The sequence below is a fragment of the Protopterus annectens genome, chromosome 17.part0, assembly GCF_019279795.1.
Source record: "Protopterus annectens isolate FY-2018-M chromosome 17.part0, PAN1.0, whole genome shotgun sequence".
Lineage (NCBI taxonomy): Eukaryota > Metazoa > Chordata > Ceratodontiformes > Protopteridae > Protopterus > Protopterus annectens.
Genome location: NC_056751.1, coordinates 60,887,379 through 60,907,980, shown reverse-complemented (window position 1 = coordinate 60,907,980; position 20,602 = coordinate 60,887,379). Strand labels below are relative to the sequence as shown.

At 41.9% G+C, this 20,602-nt stretch overlaps 1 protein-coding gene across 1 annotated transcript in view; it reads left to right on the top strand.

Moving 5' to 3' along the window:
* Positions 1-20,602, top strand: part of SARAF (store-operated calcium entry associated regulatory factor) — a 475,866-nt gene that overhangs the window by 360,063 nt on the left and 95,201 nt on the right. The window contains exon 5 of the mRNA XM_044059699.1: positions 18,682-18,803. Coding sequence (XP_043915634.1) covers positions 18,682-18,803 — 122 coding nt within the window. The remainder of the gene's footprint in view (positions 1-18,681; positions 18,804-20,602) is intronic.

The window sequence follows — 20,602 nt, the reverse complement described above, 5'->3', positions numbered from 1 at the left end:
TCCACATGCCAAAACTGTCGGGGAGCTCAAGCTGAGCTGACTAAAAGACAAGTTTGGGCACTAAGCCCTACAGTGCATTACTGGTGCTGAAGAGTATGCTCCTCTGAGGCTTTCGAGGATTTATGGTTAGTTTGTGCTGTTCCTTTGCTGGACAGATAAGTTGCTTTTAGGGAAAAACTTCCTTTTAATAATTTTGCTTATTATATATACCTTCCTCTTTAGGAAAGTTATTTTAAAGCTAGGAATTTGTGTTTTAATGGACTGTCACGAGGTTGCACTGTACTATACTTTTAAACAGAAATACTCTTTTTTTTTTCCTGTCAGTTTAAAAGTTGTTTAAAGTAACTCAGAACCATTTTTCTGTGGATAAATTGAGTTTATTTTACTTTGTGTGTTTAGAAAAATGTTTTAAAGTGGTTTTTACTGTGTTTCTATGAGGAAAAAGTGACTTTTAGAGAATGTTTTATTTTTACTGCCATTTGTTGCTTGTTTTCCATGGAAAATGGGCAGCATTTTTGGCTTGAACATGGAACAAACTGTCGGTCCCACAATCAATCCTTCTTCCCGACACAAAAATAAAGTTAAGCAAACAGTGTTTGCCCCAACAGCAGGTTAGCAGTACAGCTCAGCCGCAGATGGGTGACTCTGCTGTGGTCATTTGTTGCAACTCAGATCAATCATCTTTTACTCCACTTCCCTCTGCTGTAGCACCTACAGCCACTATGGGATGGGGGTTAGCCATTTCCTCTGCTGCTGTTAATGTCCCTTCATTGGGCAAGAGAGAGCCAGTCTTGTTGGTTCTGAGAGAGGGAACAGGAAGGGCTTCTCTGTTTTATCAAAATGTTTAGCCTACTAATGACACTGTTGGCCTGATTTTTCCTGTCAAAGAGAAACAGAAAACTAAGTATGTGCTTCTTCTCAAATTTCCTTAGGAGTAGTTTACTGGGTCTGGCTAAGGGTTTAACTCAGGATGTCGATTCTTCTTGTAAGGTAATTTGTGGTAAAAGAAGGAAGGATACTTCCTTTCCTGAAGAGATTCAAGATTCTGAATTGGGATAAGAGGATGAAAGGACAGACAGTTTTTTTTCTCTGATTTCTGATCCAAACATCAGCGGGGAGCTCAGTTTCCGATTCTCCCCGTGGGGTTCCTCTTTCTCTGAGATTACGTCTAGAGTATGCTATTTCAGTGGGAAAGCACTGAGGTTTTTCAGCCCCTCAGAAAATAATATGAACTGTTATTGAAGGAATGTCTAGAACCTACACCCATTCTTCCAGTTTTGTCGGTCTTGGAGAATGTGTGTATTACTGCCTGCAGTTTTCCTGGCAGTCTGCCATCTGCTCCTGAAAAGGCAGACAGTGTATAAAGTTCCTCAGTCTTTTAAGCTTTCATATACTCTTCCCAAACCTGACTCAACAGCTGTAGCTTTATTTAATCCTTCTGCTGCTAAACATTTATCTCTAATAAGAGTGGGAAGATTATTGATAAGTATGGGGAAAGTGTATGCTTCTGCAACTTTAATTTTCAGAATTATGAATTATCAGGCACCATATATTAAGGTTTGTCCTTACTAACTGTGAAGTGTAAAGAATGATCTCATGTTGTTAATCTTCTTTCCATTCATCATTAATGGGGTTCAGTTCCGTGCCCTCGGAACAGAGTCTATTTTTTACCAAGCTCCCGCCAGCCAAAAATTCTCGAGCTAAGCTTCTACCCAGAATGCCCTTCTCCCTGTTGCCTCAGATCTGGTTTGCCGCGTAGCCGTAAAGCTGCCTTTCAGCCAAGCTCTCAGCTTAGTGGAAACTTTGATATTTTGTGTGAAAAACTTCTTGATATTTCTTCCTTTAGTGTGCAATTAGTATTTCTAGCGTTTTTCTACTGTCAGACCTTGATCTTTTCTTCCTCGCTCTACCTGTTGGTAAACATTCAAGTACCATTGTTGGTACGGCCTTCTCTCCTTGCCCTTGTGGTATTCCTTAAATACCATTGCTGGTATTTCTCTTTCCTTTCCTAGCTTGTTAGTGTTTTTTCAATAAGACGTTTCTGTTTTGCACACACACACACACACACACACACACACACACACACACACACACACACACACACACACACATATATATATGTGTGTGTGTGTGTATACAGTTATATGGCTGTGTGTTTTTTTGAACTGTTTGACTTACTAGAACAGACTTGTTATATTTTTTTCCTTGAAGTGTTTGCCTGTGGTGTCTCTCTGTCAAAATGTCAGATAAGAAAGGTACTTCAGGGTTTAAGCATTGTACTTGTTGTAATGGCAAGTTACCTGATAGTGATTATTGTTTGTGGGTTCCCCATCTTTTGGTGCAGCCTCCCTGTGACATTTGTCAGACTTTCAGTCAACACACTCTGAATGAGTGCAAAAATAAACCGATACTGAAGAGTTACTTAAGTCTCCCTTTTTAGAGGCCATTTCTGCAATGGAGGTCTCTACCCCTCCAAAATACAAAAAAGAGGCCCCACTTGGTTCCCTCCTCACCCTTGGGTGATCAGAGTAAGCCTGTGAAATCAAAGGTCCCCAAGTTGTCCTCTGAGCATAAATCTGCGTCTACGGCTCCATCCTTGTCATCTCCGAGCATTTTGAAACCTACGTACCGGCGCCAGCTTCAGCACTGATCCTGCCTCTGGCACCAACGATAGACGTCACTACGCCTACTACGACTTCGGCACTTGTGGCCAGTATGGTTCAAGGCATGTCTTTGATACCTTCGTCGATTATGATATTGGAACCTTACCTCTTTGGCTCCAAGTGCCCCTTTGGCACTGAGCGTTTTTTCGACCAAGTTAGACTTGACCCCATTAATCCCTGTGTTGAAACCTGAGACATCGGTGCCGGCAGACTTTGCACCACGGACCTAATACTCGCCTTCCATAGATCCATTCCTGGGCCAGATGTATAGCCCGTTCATTGATCAGCCTGACTCCCCATCTGGAGTATCCACTAGATCCACCGGGCGCATGTCCGAGCACAATTTGGTGCGTCTTGTGGACAAGCTGTTGGCAGCCAGGGGGATACCCTCACTTTCTAAGACTCCTCCGCCTGCAGCACTTGGGTTGGTTTCTCCACAGACTCCTTCTTACACTCCTCCTTTGACCATTCTGGTTCTGAAGCTTTCTGCTCCGATGTCCTTCTCGGAATCCACCACCGCGGTGCCTATAGTGGACCTCACTCAGGCTCCGGGTTTGCCCCTTTGGTCCTCTATTCCTGCTGAACTGGTTCTTCCTCAATCTGGGGATTGGGGGAGCGGGTAGTTCGGCTCGGGGCACGGTTCTGTGTGCGTCTTCGGTTCTGTCATCTGTGTCGGTAGCCATGACTGCACTGATCCTGCTTGAAGCTGCATCTGCAGGGGCGGGTTTGTCAGAGCGGGTTGTGACCCCGGTCCCAATGTTGTCTTTCTCGGTTCCGGGCTCCCATCCCTCTTCGGGTGGACCTGCTTTCTGCGCGATGGAGAGGGCTCTCACTTCTGGTAGCACTCCTTTGACATCAGAAGCCCAGTTTTCGCCCCCTGAGTTACAGCTGCCACCGACCACTTCCCCGGGGCACCAGGCAGAGAAAGCTGCAGGACACCCCTGTTCAGGGTACCCGCTCTGTTGAGTCCTCCTCAGAGACTCCCACTGAGGAGCCCTCTCGAAATAGGACGTGCAAGAGGAAGCACATGAACTTGCCCGAGGAGTCTGTAATGGAAGATGCGAATTATGATGGTGAAGAGTACCCACGGTCCCCTCCTGATGATGTTTCCTTCGGAGACATCCTGAAAATGCTAAAACAGAGAGGTGACTGTAAACCCTCCAACCCTTCATCTGAGGAGTCCGTGTTCCTGCAGGCGTTCCGCGTCCGGCCATCTATCTCTTGGATGACCCCGCCTGCCGACGAGCTCATCCAGCTCATTGTGCAGTGTGCGTGGAAGAACCTTGATTCCATTAAGGCGATCCCTCATAGACCTGACAAAATTCTTTCCCCTCCCGAGGCGAACGCGCATTGGTCCAGTGGGTTATCAGTTGATGTTATGGTGGTGGCGGCCACGACAAAGGACAAAAGTCCCTCTGTTCACCTGCCCAATAGAGAGAGTCCTGGGCATACCTCTCAACCTCTTAGAGCAAAAAATCTGGATAAAGCCTAAAATGATGGGGGACAAATAGGGACAGATTTTAAATATTGCTCTTACAAACTTAGAAAGTTGATAGAATAATAAGTTTTGCATTGGCATGAATTTTTTGAAGGATGTGGAGAGTCAAATATTTGCCATTATCTAATTACTTCAATCCTCAGCTATTTGCCAGAAAGGTACAGATTTTTGGAGGAACACACCAAAAATATGAGGCAAAAATCTGGACATTCTATGAAAATCTCTACAGTTGAGAGGTATGGTCCTGGACGGTGGACAGACTTGGGAAGAGAGTTTTTGCATCAGGTACCTTTGCCATACAGTCTGTGAACTATTTGGGACATTTTACGAGGCTCCAGAGGGGCGTAATCTCCGAGCTCTCTGGGACACTCACAGGACAGGTGTCTGACAAGATCAGGGACAAAGTGGCCTCGCCGCCCTTGAATCGATCTCCAACTCATCCATGAGGTTGCTATCACATGCGATCAAAGGGGTGGCTAGAGGAGCGGGTTCAGGCATTGTCATGAGGCGTCATGCCTGGATGTGTATTTGTGACCTCTCAGACCCCTTCAAGTCTTCCTTTTTGAATGCTCCCATCGAAGCATCTTCTCTTTTTGGCTCCAAGGTGAAAGACACGCTAGCCAGGTGTGAGCAAGACATCAAGACCGCATCTGCCATAGGTCTACGGTTTTCCAGTCCTCAGCGTTCCTTCTCCAAGAATCAGAGGAGTGGGAAAATGTGGCGCAGAAAAATCTCAGGGTCCTTTCCCTGCCACATGTGGTGATGATACCCCCAGGTGCAGAGGGGGTAACAATTCTGAGGCAGAAGGGGATCCTTGTAACCAAGGCTCCAGGGACGCCTTCTCTGAACAGCCTTACCAGCTCTCCTGAGGAGCAGCCCGATTGCTTACCTCTGGAAGCAGTTGGGGGTAATTTTTCTCTGCACCAAGCTGCCTGGCAATCTATTACCACCGATTATTGGGTGCAGAGTATAATCACCAGAGGTTGTGCCATCCCCCTTTCTTGTCAAACAAACCTTCCAAAAAAGCTTCCTGACATTTCACCCAGTCAAAGGGAAGAAGCAGCTTCAGAGATGATAAAGCTGTCTCAAAAAAGAGTCATCCAACCAGTCTCACCAGACCAATGCGAATTCAGATTCTACTCAAGATTCTCTTTGGTGCCAAGAAAGACAGGGGACTGGAGACCCATTTTGGATCTCAGCAGCTTGAACAAGTCTGTCACCCAAACCAAATTCCGGATGGTCACGGTTTAGTCCGTTCAACCTTTTTTAAGGGAAGGCGATTGGATGTACTCCATAGATCTCCTGGATGCGTATTACCATGTCAAAATGGACAAACTCTCCAGGAGTCTGCTTTGCTTCCGGCTAGGGGCCAGTCATTATCAATTTCGTACCCTGCTGTTTGGTCTCTCTACAACCCCCAGAGTGTTCACAAAGTGCATGGCAGTGGTCACAGCTCATTTGAGAATACAAGGATTCCAGGTGTTTCCATATTTGGACAACTGGCTCCTCACCACCCCCACTGAGCATCTTCTAGTAAGAGCACTGCATTATACACTCTGGCAAAAATTTTGGGTATAACAATACATTGGGAGAAATCAAACCTTACTCCTATGCAACAAATAGAATTCATCAGAGCAGTTTTTTATACCCGGTCCTGTCTAGTGTCACTCCCAAACCACAAGCTCCAGTGATTGAGGCTCCAGCTCCCGGTGATACTCTGTCAGGCAAAAGTTTCAGCAAGGGAGGTTCTTCCGGCCCTAGGATTCATGTCAGCTTCAATTCCAATAGTGCCCCTGGTGAAGCTGCACATGCAAATCCTGCAATGGCTCCTTCTTTCTCACTGGTTCCCGAACCATCACCCCCTCAGTTACCAGATTCACATAACCAACTCCTGCAAGCAGGACCTTCTTTGGTGGATGAGGGCAGATGCAGAACTTTGGAGTCGCCCATTCTAATCCCCTCAGCCCAGTGCCATTGTTACCACGGATGCTTCCCTGATTGGGTGGGGGGGCCATTTCTAGGGAAAGACTGTCCAAGGCACACGGTCCACCTTAGAGGCCAACCTGCATATCGAAGTTCTAGAACTGAAAGCTGTGCTGTTAGCGTTGCAGGCTTTTCATCTGGTTCTCCCATCTGGGACAATTGCATTTCAGTCAGACAACATGTCAGTGGTTTGGTATATCAGCAAGCAAAGAGGAACCAAGTCCTACCGTCTGTGTCAAGAGGCCATGAGAATTTGGCAGTGGGTGATGGCTTCCAACCGCTTTCTGATAGCAACGCATATCCTGGGGAGCACCAACGTAATTGCGGACAAACTGAGCAGATGCATCCTCCTGCCTCATGAGTGGTCCCTCAACCTGGAGGTGGCGACAGAAATCTTCAGCCACTGGGGCCAGCCTTGCTGCGATCTTTTGGCCTCCCCATCGAACAAGTGCAGCAGCTATTTTTCCCTGTTTTCCCAGGAGGGGGAGTCCCTGAGGGATGCTCTGATCCACGATTGGCCCACGGGACTTCTTTACGCTTATCCTCCCATTCCCCTGATCCACAATTCCTAAGGAAAGCTCTTTGGTTGAGATGCAAGGTGATCCTCATAGCCCCGTTCTGGCCTCGACAAGTTTGGTTCCCCTTCCTTCGGCCTCACCTAGTATGCCTGCCGTGGATTGTGCACCCTCTTCCAGATTTGATTACTCACCCCCAAGGGTTGAGCCATCCAAACCTGTCCAGTCTCAAGCTAACGGCTTGATTTCTCCAGTTCCGTTAGTTGGCAGGCCAGCTAATCTCACCTCACCACTTTGGGACATCATTCTGGCCTCTCATAAACCATCCACCAAAAGACTTTATCAGGGTAAATGGAAAAAGTTCTCCACCTGGTCAAAGGATAACATGCTAGACCCTTATTCAGCTCTGGTGACTGCAGTGCTACAATACCTAAGTTCTTTGATGATGGAGCTTCTGCCTCTACCATACGAGTACACCTGGTGGCGATTTCTAATTTCCACAATGGTCTAGATGGCATCCCTCTCATCTCCTTGCATCAATGTAAAGCTTTCCTCAAGGGAGCTTCTCACATCAGGCCTCCGTTTAGACAGCGTTTGGAGCCATGGAACCTCACTTTAGTCCTCCAATCCTTGACTTTACCCCGCTTTGAGCCCACAGCGAAGTGCAACCTAAAGTTCTTGTCCTAGAAATCCTTGTTTTTGGTAGCTATCACGTCAGCCAGGCGAATTTCGGAGCTGCAGGCATTGCTCATCAAGAGGCCGTATGTGGTCTTCCATAAAGACGAACTATCACTCTGAATGAACCCTTCTTTCCTACCCAAAGTTGTTTCTGATTTTTCCATTAACCAGAACATTGACCTACCGGTGTTCTTTCCAAATTTTTCGAATAAAGGAGAGTACTGCCTACATTCCTTAGATGTGCACAGGCAGCTGAGATTCTACCTAGACAGGACCCAAACCTATGCACAAATCTGATCAGCTTTCCATTTCCTTTTCTGAGCCTAGAATGGGAAGTCCTGTTTCCAATGTTATGTTATCTAAATGGCTAAGGGACTGCATACATTTTATCTATTCTCTCACAAAAGAACCTATGCCTAAGGTTAAAGCCACTTCCATAAGATCTATGGCAACATCTACAGCCTTCCATTCCAGAGCTTCCATGGATGTCATTTGTGCAGCAGCCACTTGGGCTAACTAAACCTTATACCTTTATCAATCATTACAAATTGGATTTGGTCTCCAGAGGGAGAGTTGCCTTCGGCTCAGTGGTACTCAGGATATTTCTTGCATAAGGGCCGCCCATGGACCTCAAGGTAACTTGGGATTCTGTCCCATCAGTGATGAATGGAAAGAAGATTAACAACATCAGATAAAGAAGTTATGTCTTACCATAACATTCCATCTGTGTTGTTGATTTTCTTTCATTCGTCACTTCCCATCCTCCTTCCCCCACCAAAGGCTCCTGGGGGATGCTTTGGATTAAAGGGTAGTTGCGCAGAAGTGGCCTCTGCTTTACTTCTCTATCTCTAGCAAACCTGATCTGAGGTAACAGGGAGAAGGGCATTCTGGGTAGAAGCTTAGCTCGAGAGTTTTTGGCTGGCACCAGCTTGGTAAAAGGCCGACTCTGTTTCGAGGGCTCAGAAACGAACACCATCTGTGATGAATGAAAGAAGATCAGCAACACAGATGGGACGTTATGGTAAGACATAACTTCATTTTTTGTCTGCACTTCTTGTGACGAAAACTCTGCTTTAAAAATTGTATTTCTTCCATTGTTTGTCATATACAGTGTGTGTATAACTCTCTTGATACTTGTTCAAGGGCTGTGGCCACTGGTGCTATTTTCAGGAGGTTGTCACAGATGCATACTCAGAACCTCCAAGATGATGTTAAAATGAGATTTTAAGTTCTCCTTTGAATTGAGATTTTGTTTCCTCTGCTGCAGAGGTGATCAAAAGTGTCATGAAAGGGGTAAGCTGATACAGAGAATCTCAAAGAATTTTCAGTTCTCCTTTTCCAAATTTTCCAAGAGATTCTCTAACTTCTCATCCAATTCCAGTAAGAAACAAAATAAACAGTTTCAACAGAATGCAGATAAATAGACTTTAAGAAGGAATGGCAAGGTGGTGGTAGTGATGGTGTGTGTTGGGGGAGGGGTCCAAAAAGAGTTCTGGAAACTCTTAAAACCAAGGAGAGTCCAATAAGATCCTCCACTGGCTGTCTTTGCCTCTTCTGTGAACAGTCAGCTGGCAAGATTCTGCTCCAGAAATCCACGCAAGAAGGCATGGAAGACAGATGCCTTTTCTTTTCCATGGACATGGATGCTCCTGTATGCTTTCCCACGCTTTCCATTAATATCCAGGGTATTCAGAAGGAAGCTCCCAAGATCACTGGTGTGACTCCTATCTGACCCAGGCAACCATGGTTCTCCTTTCTTTTGGAAATTGCCAAAGGTAGTTGCACAAGCTTTCTCACAGACTGGATCTACTCACAAAAGAACAGAGGTGTTTGATGCACACAACCAACTTCAATTGATACACACAACCAACTTCAATTGATTGAATGGATTATAGGGTCTTAATTCCTTTTAGGCACCTTTTTGCTGAGGACATACAGCACATACTAATGAAGGAAAGAAAACCTGCTACTAAAAAATCATATATTAGCAAATGGAAAAGGTTTTCTAGTTGGTACCAACGACATAACCAGCATCAATTCAGGGCTAGTTGTGCTCTTGTTTTACAATATTTGTGTGAGTTACTGTCTTATGACCTTTCTTAATCGTCTGTCAAGGTTCATTTAATGGCCATTTCAGCATGTCTACCCATGGATCTTCCTGTTTCAATGCAGTCTCATATCAAAATGTTTTTGAAAGGAATTTTGCATGAAGCCTCCAAGAAAACCAGCGGTCGCTCTTAAGGATCTTTATTTTGTGTTAAAAGAAGCTAACATTTGTTCATTTGAATCAGCTAACCTAGCTGACTTGAAGTTCTTAATATGGAAGACAGTTTTACTGATTGCTCTGACCTCTGCAAGAACAGTGCTCGAGTTGCAAGCTCTTACAGCGAGTTGACCCTACCTCATTTTCCACAAAGACGAGGTTTCTTTGAGAACTAATCTTTCTTTTATGCCTGAAGTGGTATCCAAGTTTACTTTGACCAACTTCATCCATCTCCCTGTTTTCTTTCCTGAACCCAAAATTGAGGGAGAATGGATACTCTATACCTTGTATGTCCACAGACCGCTCACGTACTATCTAAATAGAACTAAATCTTTCAGATCAAGTGATAGTTTCTTGTGGAGGTAAGAAAAAGGACAACCTGTGTCAAAACATATTATTTCAGAACGGTTGTTTGACTTAACTTTTGTTAAACTCTGATGTAGGCAGGGTCAAGGCCCACTCTACTTGGCTTCAGCTTTGGCCTTTTGGAAATGGTCGAGTTCTAGCGGTATTCTAGAAGTAGCAACTTAGTCCTTTGCACACAGTTTTACAAAGCACCATTAACTTGATTCCTTCTCTAGGTCTAGCTCTTGCTTTGTAAGGATCCTTCTCCAGGGGTTGAAGGGCACAATGACTCTTCTTCTTCCACCTCCCAAATGATATAAGCTAGGGTAATCTACCCATATAGCTATGGCTACTGCAGCAGTGATTATTATTATGATGAACATGGTACAGTTGTGTAAGTAAACGTCTTTACAGATGGGTAGAATCCCAAAGCTACGCACAGGGTGGTAGGCACTAGGTGGAATTAGGAGGAGCCAGAATGCCCTGCAACACAGCAGTGGCAAAGCCTGCTCTTGTTTTGGAGTATAAAGGTAGGTGGTAGTGTTTAATGAAGGTATGCACCGAACTCCAGGTGGCAGCCTCCAAAATGTCTTTGGTAGGAACTCCTCTGAGGAAGGCTGCAGAGGTAGCTGTGGCCCTTGTGGAGTAGGGTCTGATGCCTGCAGGCACAGATGTACCATGAAAGGAGTAACAAAAACGTATGCAGTGGCCTATCCATTTTGAAATTGTCTGTTTGGAGATTGGCTTTCCTTGTGCTCCTACAGCATAGGACACAGAGTTGTTCTGATTTCCTGAATGGCTTTGTCCTGTCCAAATAGTAACGCAGCTGTCTATGGATGTCTAAGGAATGTAGCAGCCTTTCCCCTTTGTTTTGAGGATGGGGTAAAAGGTAGGTAAGTGTATGGCCTGATTTAAAGCTACCCTGGATACTACCTTGGGCATAAATGACGGGTTGGTTCATAGGGAAACCCTGTCCTGATGGAAGATGAGAAAGGGCTGCACAGCCATGAGGGCCTGTAATTCTGAGACCCTACGTGCTGAGGTAATAGCTAGAAGGAAAGCTGTTTTCCAGGACAAATATTGCAAATCTGTTGAGGCAGCTGGTTCAAAATGAGGCATTGTTCATTTTTCTAGAATGTAATTAAGATCCCAGGCTGGGATTGGTTGTTTCCTTGGTGGTCTTATATTCTTAGCCCCTCTGAGGAACTGTCTTAAGAGTGGGTGAGAGAATAAGGGTGGATCAGTGTTGTATTCTGCTGAAATGGCTGAGGCATGGATTTTGATGGAGGAGAATGAAAGTCCACTGTTCAGCAGCTCCGTTAGATACTGTAATATCTGAGGTAAATTCAGTTTTCTAGGATCCTGATCCTTTTTCTCATTCCAAGTGCAAAACCGTTTCCATTTTGCGGAGTAAGCTTTTCTAGTAGATGGCCTTCTGGCTTCCAAAATGACATCCTGTACCTCCTTGGAGAATAGGGTCTGTTGTGGTGTTAAGGAATTTTCCATGCCGCCAGATTGAGTGTTTTCAGCTGACTGTGAAGAGTTTTTGTAGCTGTGCTGAGTCAGAAGAAGAGGCATTAGAGGTAGGGCCCAGGGAGGAGAATGTGTTAGGCTCCTCAGGAGTGGGTACCAGTGTTGTCTTGGCCAAAAAAGTAGATGTTCGAATGAGCCGTGCTGCAGTTAGCTGCTCCTTCCCACCATACCCCTTGATGTTCGTCGTGCATACAGCTGCAGTCATTACAGATGGGTTCTCCTGCCGTCAGGCGGGTCCTCGGTCGGCCGAATTCCAGAGTCTAGGTCCGGCGTCGGCTGCTGTCGCCTTACAGGGGTATATAAGACATGCCCGACGCCATTTTCTTCTGTCTTTTTTGCCGTGCGGTGCCCGAAGCAGAAGCAGTTTGCAAGTGGCGGTCGGCCAGCTCCTGAAATTACGAAAATTTGGAAACCGAAGTCTTCTTTATAGCTAAGTACCCCGTTGGGGAAACTTTTCTTGCCTCAGACTGATGTCAGACAAAGTTAACAATTGTATTTCTTGTGGGAAGCAAATACCGCATAAGGATTTCCATTCCCTCCGTATTCCTCGTTTAGGCCCAGACCACGACGTTTTTTGGTATGTTGGTTTATGCCAGGGTGTGGTTATTTATTTTTTGTTCTTACTAGCATTGTTTTTTCAGGACTCTGCAGGAAAACTCTGAAGGGCTTGGCAGCCAAACTTGTCTTTAGTCAGCTCAGCTCAAGCTGCTTGACAGTTTGGGCTCGTGGAAGGTGCCCTGAAGCTTTGAAAGCTGACCAGCTGTTACATTCTTTGCAGGATATAACCCACATATATGAGGCAACTGCAGCAGTGATCATACGAACATCTACTATGGTAAATTTTTTTCATACAATTCTACTGCCTTTCTACTTTGCTGTACTCTGAATTTGGCACTGTTGATTTGGGGCATTGATACCTTTCAGATGATTTGCGTTAAAGGTTACTATTCTTTAGTTGATGTAATTAACTGTACAAACCCTGTCATAGAAAAACAAGCTTGCGTGAAATTTGGTGAAATAAACATATTCAGCCTCAGAGAATTCACTCAGCTGCAAAAAATCTTCTGGTAGACTGCCTTACTTAGAAGTGCGATTTTCCCTTGGGCATATAAAGTTTGTGAAGAAGAAATATTGCATATTTACCATTAAATCCCTGTGCAAAAAATGTAATGTGTTTTTTTTCTCTGCAGAGAGAGGAGGTCAAATCTGAAATTACTTCACTTGTTTGTGACTTTGTATCAGCATCTGTTTTATGGTTTATTTTTATTGCCGCATTATGTTTTACTGTTGTTTTATGACATATCAGCAATTTCTACACTTTTTGCAGTGAGTACCTACTTTTGCAGTAGTTTAGGCTATAGAATATATGTTTATGTGGTGTTGCCTACGCAGCTTAGATGTTCAAAGAATACATTTCATGGCTCTCCTCAACTAGTTTGTTCAATGGTTTTAACATCCATGATGTACACTTAGTAGACATCCTTTAATCGTGAAGGATCTTGGATTTACCTCTGTATTAGACTGATTCGAGTAGCCTTGTCTGTGGCTGTGCAGTCCAGTCCAGGAGTGGAAGTCTTTTCCACATTCTAAGCAGCAGTAGGCAGAAGTTGGTCTGGTATCATGGGCATGGATCTTCCTGAGTGCTCTCTTGTCCTCTGCTGTGCTTGCCAAGGTGATTTCATACATAATGAGAGCTTCCTTTACTTTCCATTTTCAGGCAATCATCTCTGAGGCAAGAGAATACCAGGTGTTCATGCTGATGGAAAGAGCGCTGAGGTCACGCTTGTATATGTCCTTAGGAAGCATCTAAGGGATGTACACTTATAACACTTTATATTTGATGTTCACCACATAGCTTATCCAAGTCGTCTGTGAATATTTCCAAACTGCTACTATACCTTTTGTTTTCTCATAAGACAGTCCACAAGTGATAGTTCTGTGACAGAACCATGAGATTACTCTTGCTTAGAGTGTTGAAATAAAAGTGCAGCTGTTCACATCATGGAATCAGGGTCAAGCCAAGACACATGAATAAGGATTTATCTTGTGTGGCCTTGTTAACATAGATCACCCTTCAAATGTCTTGATGGAAGGAGACCAAGGCTGCTAAACCTCTATTGGTAATGTGAGTTTTCCATATTTGCTGATCTGTTTATAAGCTTACTTCAGATTTGTTTTGATTTCAGGATACAATTGTGTGAATATGGTGACCATAAAGATTCACCTTATTCCAGTCTTGACATGACTAGACAGCTATAAAGATTTAGAATTATCATTTTACTTTTGGGCTTAAAGCACATTGCCTACTTGTTGTATGACTTAAAGTGCAAATATTTTAATATGATCGTGATATAATAGTTTATTTTATATCCAGACTGCCATTTTGTTAATGTAGTAAGTCCTTGTCGTCTTTCTTACCCAAATGACACAATTTTGTATTTTTGTTAATCATTGTCTGTATGTTATTTTTTTGAACCCATGATGCTAAGTTATTTAAAGTATTTTATAAATTATGACAATCAGCACAATGTACTACTGTGAGTGATACTGTTCCTAGGTGGCATAGAAGTATCTCTTCTTAATTATTAATATCTGTTAGATTGATGTTCGACAAGTAAGGCACCAGGACTGATTTCTGAAGAATATCTTGTGTCTGTTCTGGTACAGCGGTAGCATTTTTACCTCACAGCAAGAGGTTCTCCTGTTCGATTCACGGCTGGAGTGCTTTCTGTGTGGAGTCTGCATGTCCTCCCCGTGGTCAAGTGTCCTTCGAAAGACATGCGTGAATGGGCTTGCCTTCGCTGAAGGTTGGGTGTCGGGCTGGCAACTCAGCACCATAAAAATCAACTGCCAATCATTAGCGGACCAGAGTTCTGCTGTGGCGACCCCTAACTGGGAAAAGCCGAAAAGACCAACAACATCTTAAGTGTCTGTTCAAAGTAATTATTGAAGTAACTAAGAAGAGCAGTTGTCTCAGATTTCTTAGGCCATTTCTCAGATATTTACCTCTTAAAAGTAGCTTAGCATAGAAGGCTTGGAGTTTAATGAAGAAATAGGAAATTTGCAGCAATTCTTCTGTCTGTGCAGTAAAATGTTTGTGAAAGTTAAGTCTCAGTAGTAATTTTAATACCAGTCTGTGATTCTGTGAGACATAGCCTCCTATCTGCCTCCTTTATTCTTATACTGTGACTTAACTACTGTTTTTTTTTCATTCCAGAAGGATGTAATTTTACTTGCAACTATTTGCAGTAGGGTAAATAAAAGGTTTAGTCCATTCTTCACCGAAGATTTTATGACCCTAGTCTATAATTCCTTCATGGTCCAATACTTTCATTATCTTTAGGTCTTAACATGGGCATGTTTAGACTGTTGCATATAATTACATTCACTTAAGTTTCAGCTACTAGTATTGGCATTTTTTTTCTTTTTGCCATCTGGCATACCAAAATGGAACAGAAGTACTTCTCAGGAGACTCTTAACTTGCCTAAATATATCTAGATTTTCAGGTCTTGATCATTTAGGTCCATGGGCTTTTCTTAGTGAGACTTTATTTAGCTTGCTTGATACATTCAAAAAGGACAAGAAAGGATATTCTGTTGTGTTTTATACTGACTGTTCAGTTCAGCTCTGTTTGCTACAGTTTTTTTTGCCTCAACTTTAATGTATTTGAGTGAATTTTGTTTCTTTACCCCATGGTCACTTTTGATTTTCCTTCCTTGCCCAACATTTTCCCTCTTGATTAGAGTGTTTGTTTTAGATTACAATTTGCAAGTGAAGCCATTTCTCAAAGCAGCATCCATGAGGACTAGAGAACAGGTATGTGGCTGAGCCAGGTATGGAAACAAGGTACATAAAGAAAGCTGTTGGTGGAGTGCAGAAGTCCAGGAATTCATCAAAAGAAAGAATGAGTTCAAGAGAAAGTGGGAGATGGAAAAGACGGACCAGGCTAAGGAGGAATACTGATTGGTTAACAAAGAAGCTAAAAGAGGGGTTGCAGTAACAAAGAACAAGGTATCAAGAGGCACTCTACCAGTTTCTGGAAAGTGACTCAGTAGGTGGCACAAAGAATTGATATCACGTAATGCAAAGACAGAAAGATAAAGAAGATAGTCAGACGCCCTTCATAAGGAATGCCAGCAACAACCTGCTTACCAGTCCACATTACAGTAAAGGCAATGAAAGAACAAAACCCCTCAGAATCTGTATCGCCCAAACACAGCTTATGATGAAAGAAGAGGGGCCTGCCATAGAAGAAATAAGAACAGCATTAAGGAAAATGAAGTTAGAGGAAGCAGCAGGTTTAAATGAGCTCATAGCAGATTTGATAAGGATGTTTGGTGAGTTAGGGAAGAAATGGCTCCTGGGGCTATTCATGGCTGTATGGAGAGAAAGGCATATCCCAGATGACTGGAAAATAAGATTACTAGTAGTGGTAGTGTAAAAGACTAAGGAGGACATCCACAACTGTGAGCAGTACAGAGGTTTCAAACTTTTGTTACATTACATAAAAATTCTGGAGAGGGTGACTGATAAATGAATGCACAGAGTAGCATAAATGAATGCACAGAGTAGTAGAAAGTAAGATGGGAGTTGAGCATTTCAGCTTACAGTCAGGCTGCAGCACAACAGACCCGATGTTTGCAGTGAGACAGCTACTTGAGAAGAAGCTAGAGATGAGGAACGAATCTTTGTATAGTTGGCTTTCTCTTCCAGATATGCTTCATGTGCTTTACTACAGTATCGCTAATGTACAACTAACTTGTATGAATGCTGACATTTCCTTTGGCATTTTTAGCTCTGTAGTTTGTGATATTTTTTCTTGATACATTTTTGCTTGTTTTATGGTTCTTTGTACATAGGTTAGGCTTTCAATACTTTCCCTCTTCTCCAAGAGTATGTGTTGATCTTTACAGTTCTGCTTGCCACTTGCTGATCACCAAAAGAGAATCGAAGAGAGTTGCAGTGAGCTTCCTTTTGTACTTGGTCTCCCTGTAAAAGCAGTAGTACAAAACTGCATCCACACATCTTCTGGGAAAACATGACTACTGAAATTTATAATACAGAAATTTTGGAGCCTGAAGAGAGAGAGAGAGAGAGAGAGGAAATGTGCTATCATTTCTAATATCCATTTTCTTGACTTGCGGGTTGTTCACTTGTATACTGATAAAAAAGCATCAGCCCCAGTAAAGCATGTAAGAATGCATCTGTTTTTCCTAAAATTAATACTTATAAGTTAACCCATCCTAAAATTTTATGTAGTTATTTAATTGCTTGCATTTTTGATGGGTAATGTTCATCTGGTAGATTGCATTTGCAGTGGAGTCCTGGAGAGAGAGAAGTGCTCTGGATAAAAAGCACATACCTGTATATCTACTTATGAGTGAATTATATTGATAAAGATGTATACAAATAAAATGAGATGTACACATCTAGTAGCTAGTACTCCTATATTTCATATGTACTTACTAATAAACATTTGATAGTACATAAATAGTTTAAATGAAGTAATAGAATTCATATGTACTTACTGAAAATAGACACTTGGATAATATAGACAAATCGAAAGAAATTAGTTGTAATTAAAGCACATGTTGAAACAACAGTGTGCAATCTCCTTTGCACCACAGTTGCATTTCCATTGTGTGGTGAATTATGGTGTCATTTTGATCATTAACCGTAATGTACTGTGATTATGCTAAAAAAGACTAAATTGCATCCTGATTCAGCGCTACTCAATCACAAGACTCAATCTTAATACTTAGTGGGGTGCTTAAATTGTTAAGCACCACTTACACACTGTTAGCATCGAGTTTGCAGTAAAGCAGACTGCACTGACCAGTAAACAGAAGCAGCAGGACATGAAATGTCTTCATTTCAATTCCTGTTTCTGCCTGCTGTCTGCTGAAGTGCACCCAACATTTTGAATTAAACTGCTTCCTTTAGAAAGGGAGTATGTAAGGATGTCAATTATACAATAACTCCCCATTAACATTTGAAAACGTGCGCGCTGATTGGCTAGCCCAGTCAGCGTGCCCATTGTAAATCCCACAATATACCAACGGAAAAAGCTCCAGACACCCTGACTTCTTTCCGTTGGTATATTGTTTAAATTTTATTTTTATTTCTTAAAAAATGAAAAATATAATCTTTAGCCCCGACTTCGGACATACCAGAGAGGCAGCTTGGACAAAATACTAGGAAAATCGGGTACATTATTTAAAATTAAATACACGTACCTGATATCCCTTGTATTTTTTCCATGCTGTCTCTCTCCTGCCCCTAAACTACCCTAAAGTTTTTTTTTTTTTTTTTTATTTATTTAAAAAAAAAAAAAAAAAAAAATGGAGCAACGGGGGCTTTCTTTTCTCTGTTGCTTCAGTTTCAAAGCATTGATGTACTGGGTATGCATAGGAATGCAAGTCCCATACACTTGCGGGCACAAGGAAGCAGTATACCACAGCCGTGGAAGAACAGTAATTCGCCGTTATACAAAGACATTATTAAGAAAAGTAAGCTTTTTTTTTTTTTTTCTTAAATAATGTCATTGTATAATAGCAATAACTGACTCCATGGTTGTGGTATATTGAAATTTATCCACGGTTGGCTTTATTTAATCGTGCGGCTTTCGTGATTAAACCACACCAATCGTGGTTAAATCGTCAGTATACCACACCACATTGTCAGTTATTGCTTAATTATTCCCCCTCACTCACCTTTACTGTCTTTCAAAGCTGTCACAACATATCGCATTTTTGCTATTTTTTTCTAATCTTACTCTTCACTAATTAGTAGTACATGGAGCAGATAAATCTCCATACATGTCAAAGAATTATGATTGGATCTCCAGTCACACCAAACTACTGTGTGTTCTTCTCATGGATGCCAAGATTCCCTTCAAAAGCAAGAACACACAAGATATACATTACAATCAGAGACCATCATAATTCTCTGTATCCTGTTTGCTAAGTCTAGCAAATACATTTAACATAAGTTACAAGTGTGCTCTGTAAATTACAGCACAGATTTGGAAGCAGAGTTGTATATTTTGTTTTATTTATTTTAGCTATGTAATAGGACTTTTCCATTGTGGACCTTTTCAAACACATCTCTGGCACCAAGGATAAAAATAAATGTAGTATATTTTAATGTCACATTTTAGAGAGCAATGTGTTTAAAGTAAAATAACTGTTTTGCTTTTTCAGTGCACAGAGGAGCAATTCACCATTTGGCAATTGGGGCAGTACTGGAAACTCATCTTCAATGTTTGGAAGCACCAGTACTTCAAATACCAAACCTCCTGAAAGTTCAACGCGAACAGCATCAGGTAAAGTAATTACCTTGTTATTAAATAAACAAATAAATAATACTTGTTTCATAGTCTGCCAAAGAAGCATCTGCGTCCTCCTAGCTGTTGAGAAATTCAATCTGCTGTAGGTCTGTCCACTTTGAGCCAGGTTTTGTTAAGTATTTGACCAGTAAATTACCACATGTGGATTTATTTATATTACATTGTGAATATACTTGCTTTAAATTAGTTTTTTAGGTAATGATTTCTTTTGCATTCCCAAGCAGTGATTACCAATAATAGCAAAAATCATATTTAAGGATGAATATGCTTAATTTAATTATATAACTTACAAGGTGGGATGCCAAACTTAGTGTGTTGCAGATAATGTTCAGAACTGTTCCTAGCTATAAATGTGACCATGTATTTGTTTTGCATAACGAATGCTCAACGCTTAACTTTCAGTATTTTGATTTACATTCTGTGCACATTATGAATATAGCCATATTTTGTCAATGTCGATAGAAATATTTTTTACAGTTTTCAGTTGCTGAGTGTTCAAAGGTGTTAAATTTTTAAATCAGACAACAGAATGTACATGCGGAGTAACAGTGAATAATTTGCAAAATGGTGATCTAAGAGGACTGCCATGAATAGTTTCATCATGTCATTCATGATCTCACTTTTCTTTTGGTGTAGACAGCCTCATAGCATTATTTTCTTGAAGTATTTAAAGATGTAGCTGTCATCATACTCAAATTTGTGTTTTATGGGTTTGTTGGCATTAAGAGTGTTTGTCAAAGTGAGAGTCATCAAATCTTGCTTTACTGAACCTGGTGTAGGGAAAACAGTAATGTTCATACATAGATCACTGTAGTGGTAGTCTGAGATGTTTGGCTCCTGCTTTTGCTGAAACCAGCCAGCTTCAGAAAGTTAAGGGGACCGCCCATGTACTGTAGCTGTCCGATGCTAATTAAGAACTTCATAAAAGGACAGGTGGAGTGTAGAAAGCTTTAGAGTTTTTTTCTGTCGAAGACTGCTCGTTTTGCAGGGCCTGTGGAACTGTCAGATAGCGATCTTCAAGGGCAGATAAGTCGGCGGCATGTGGGAAAGCCTTTCACTTTCTTCTATTTTTTGAGGAAAACTGGTGGTTTTATGTTGAAACTATAGTTTGTAGGTATGAAACTCAATGTTTTTAAACTGTCATTACATTTCTAACAGACAATGTTTATGCTTGTTTGAAATTTCTGAGGAAGTTTTACTTTTGACTAAAAGTTTACTTAGGCTGTAAACTTTTATGTATTTGGGGTAGGATGTTGGGCTTGTGAGGGATTTGGTGGTTTGCTTACTTCATAACCACTTGATGTCCTTCTATTCCTGTGTTGCAGTATTCTTGTTGTGGGATTTCCCACCTCAGGCGACCCGTACGTCGGCTCCTATACAAAAGCTTCAGCTTGGCTGTTGCAGCTGCATGGGATGTCACATGTAGGCACCAAACAACCAAAGTCCAGCACCAAAGTAGAATGAATAAATCCAAAGATTTATTGAAAATAAACTTGATACATGTGGCTGACCCAAACAAACAAACCGGTTTCAGCTCCTTCTTCAGTGTTACTGTTTCATGACATCAGCACATATTTAAATACAAAATATTTTAATAAGTAAAGTCATGCTATTGGTGCATACCAAATTAGTACTGTTCATTCCCAATCTTACTATCTAGCCTGATTCCTTATCATTAAGCTTGGTATGCCATCCTGCTTTGCACATTATATTCCCCTGAATTTTGTCTATTATTGTAAAATGAAATTTGGCAGTGTGGTGGGTTAATGTATGTT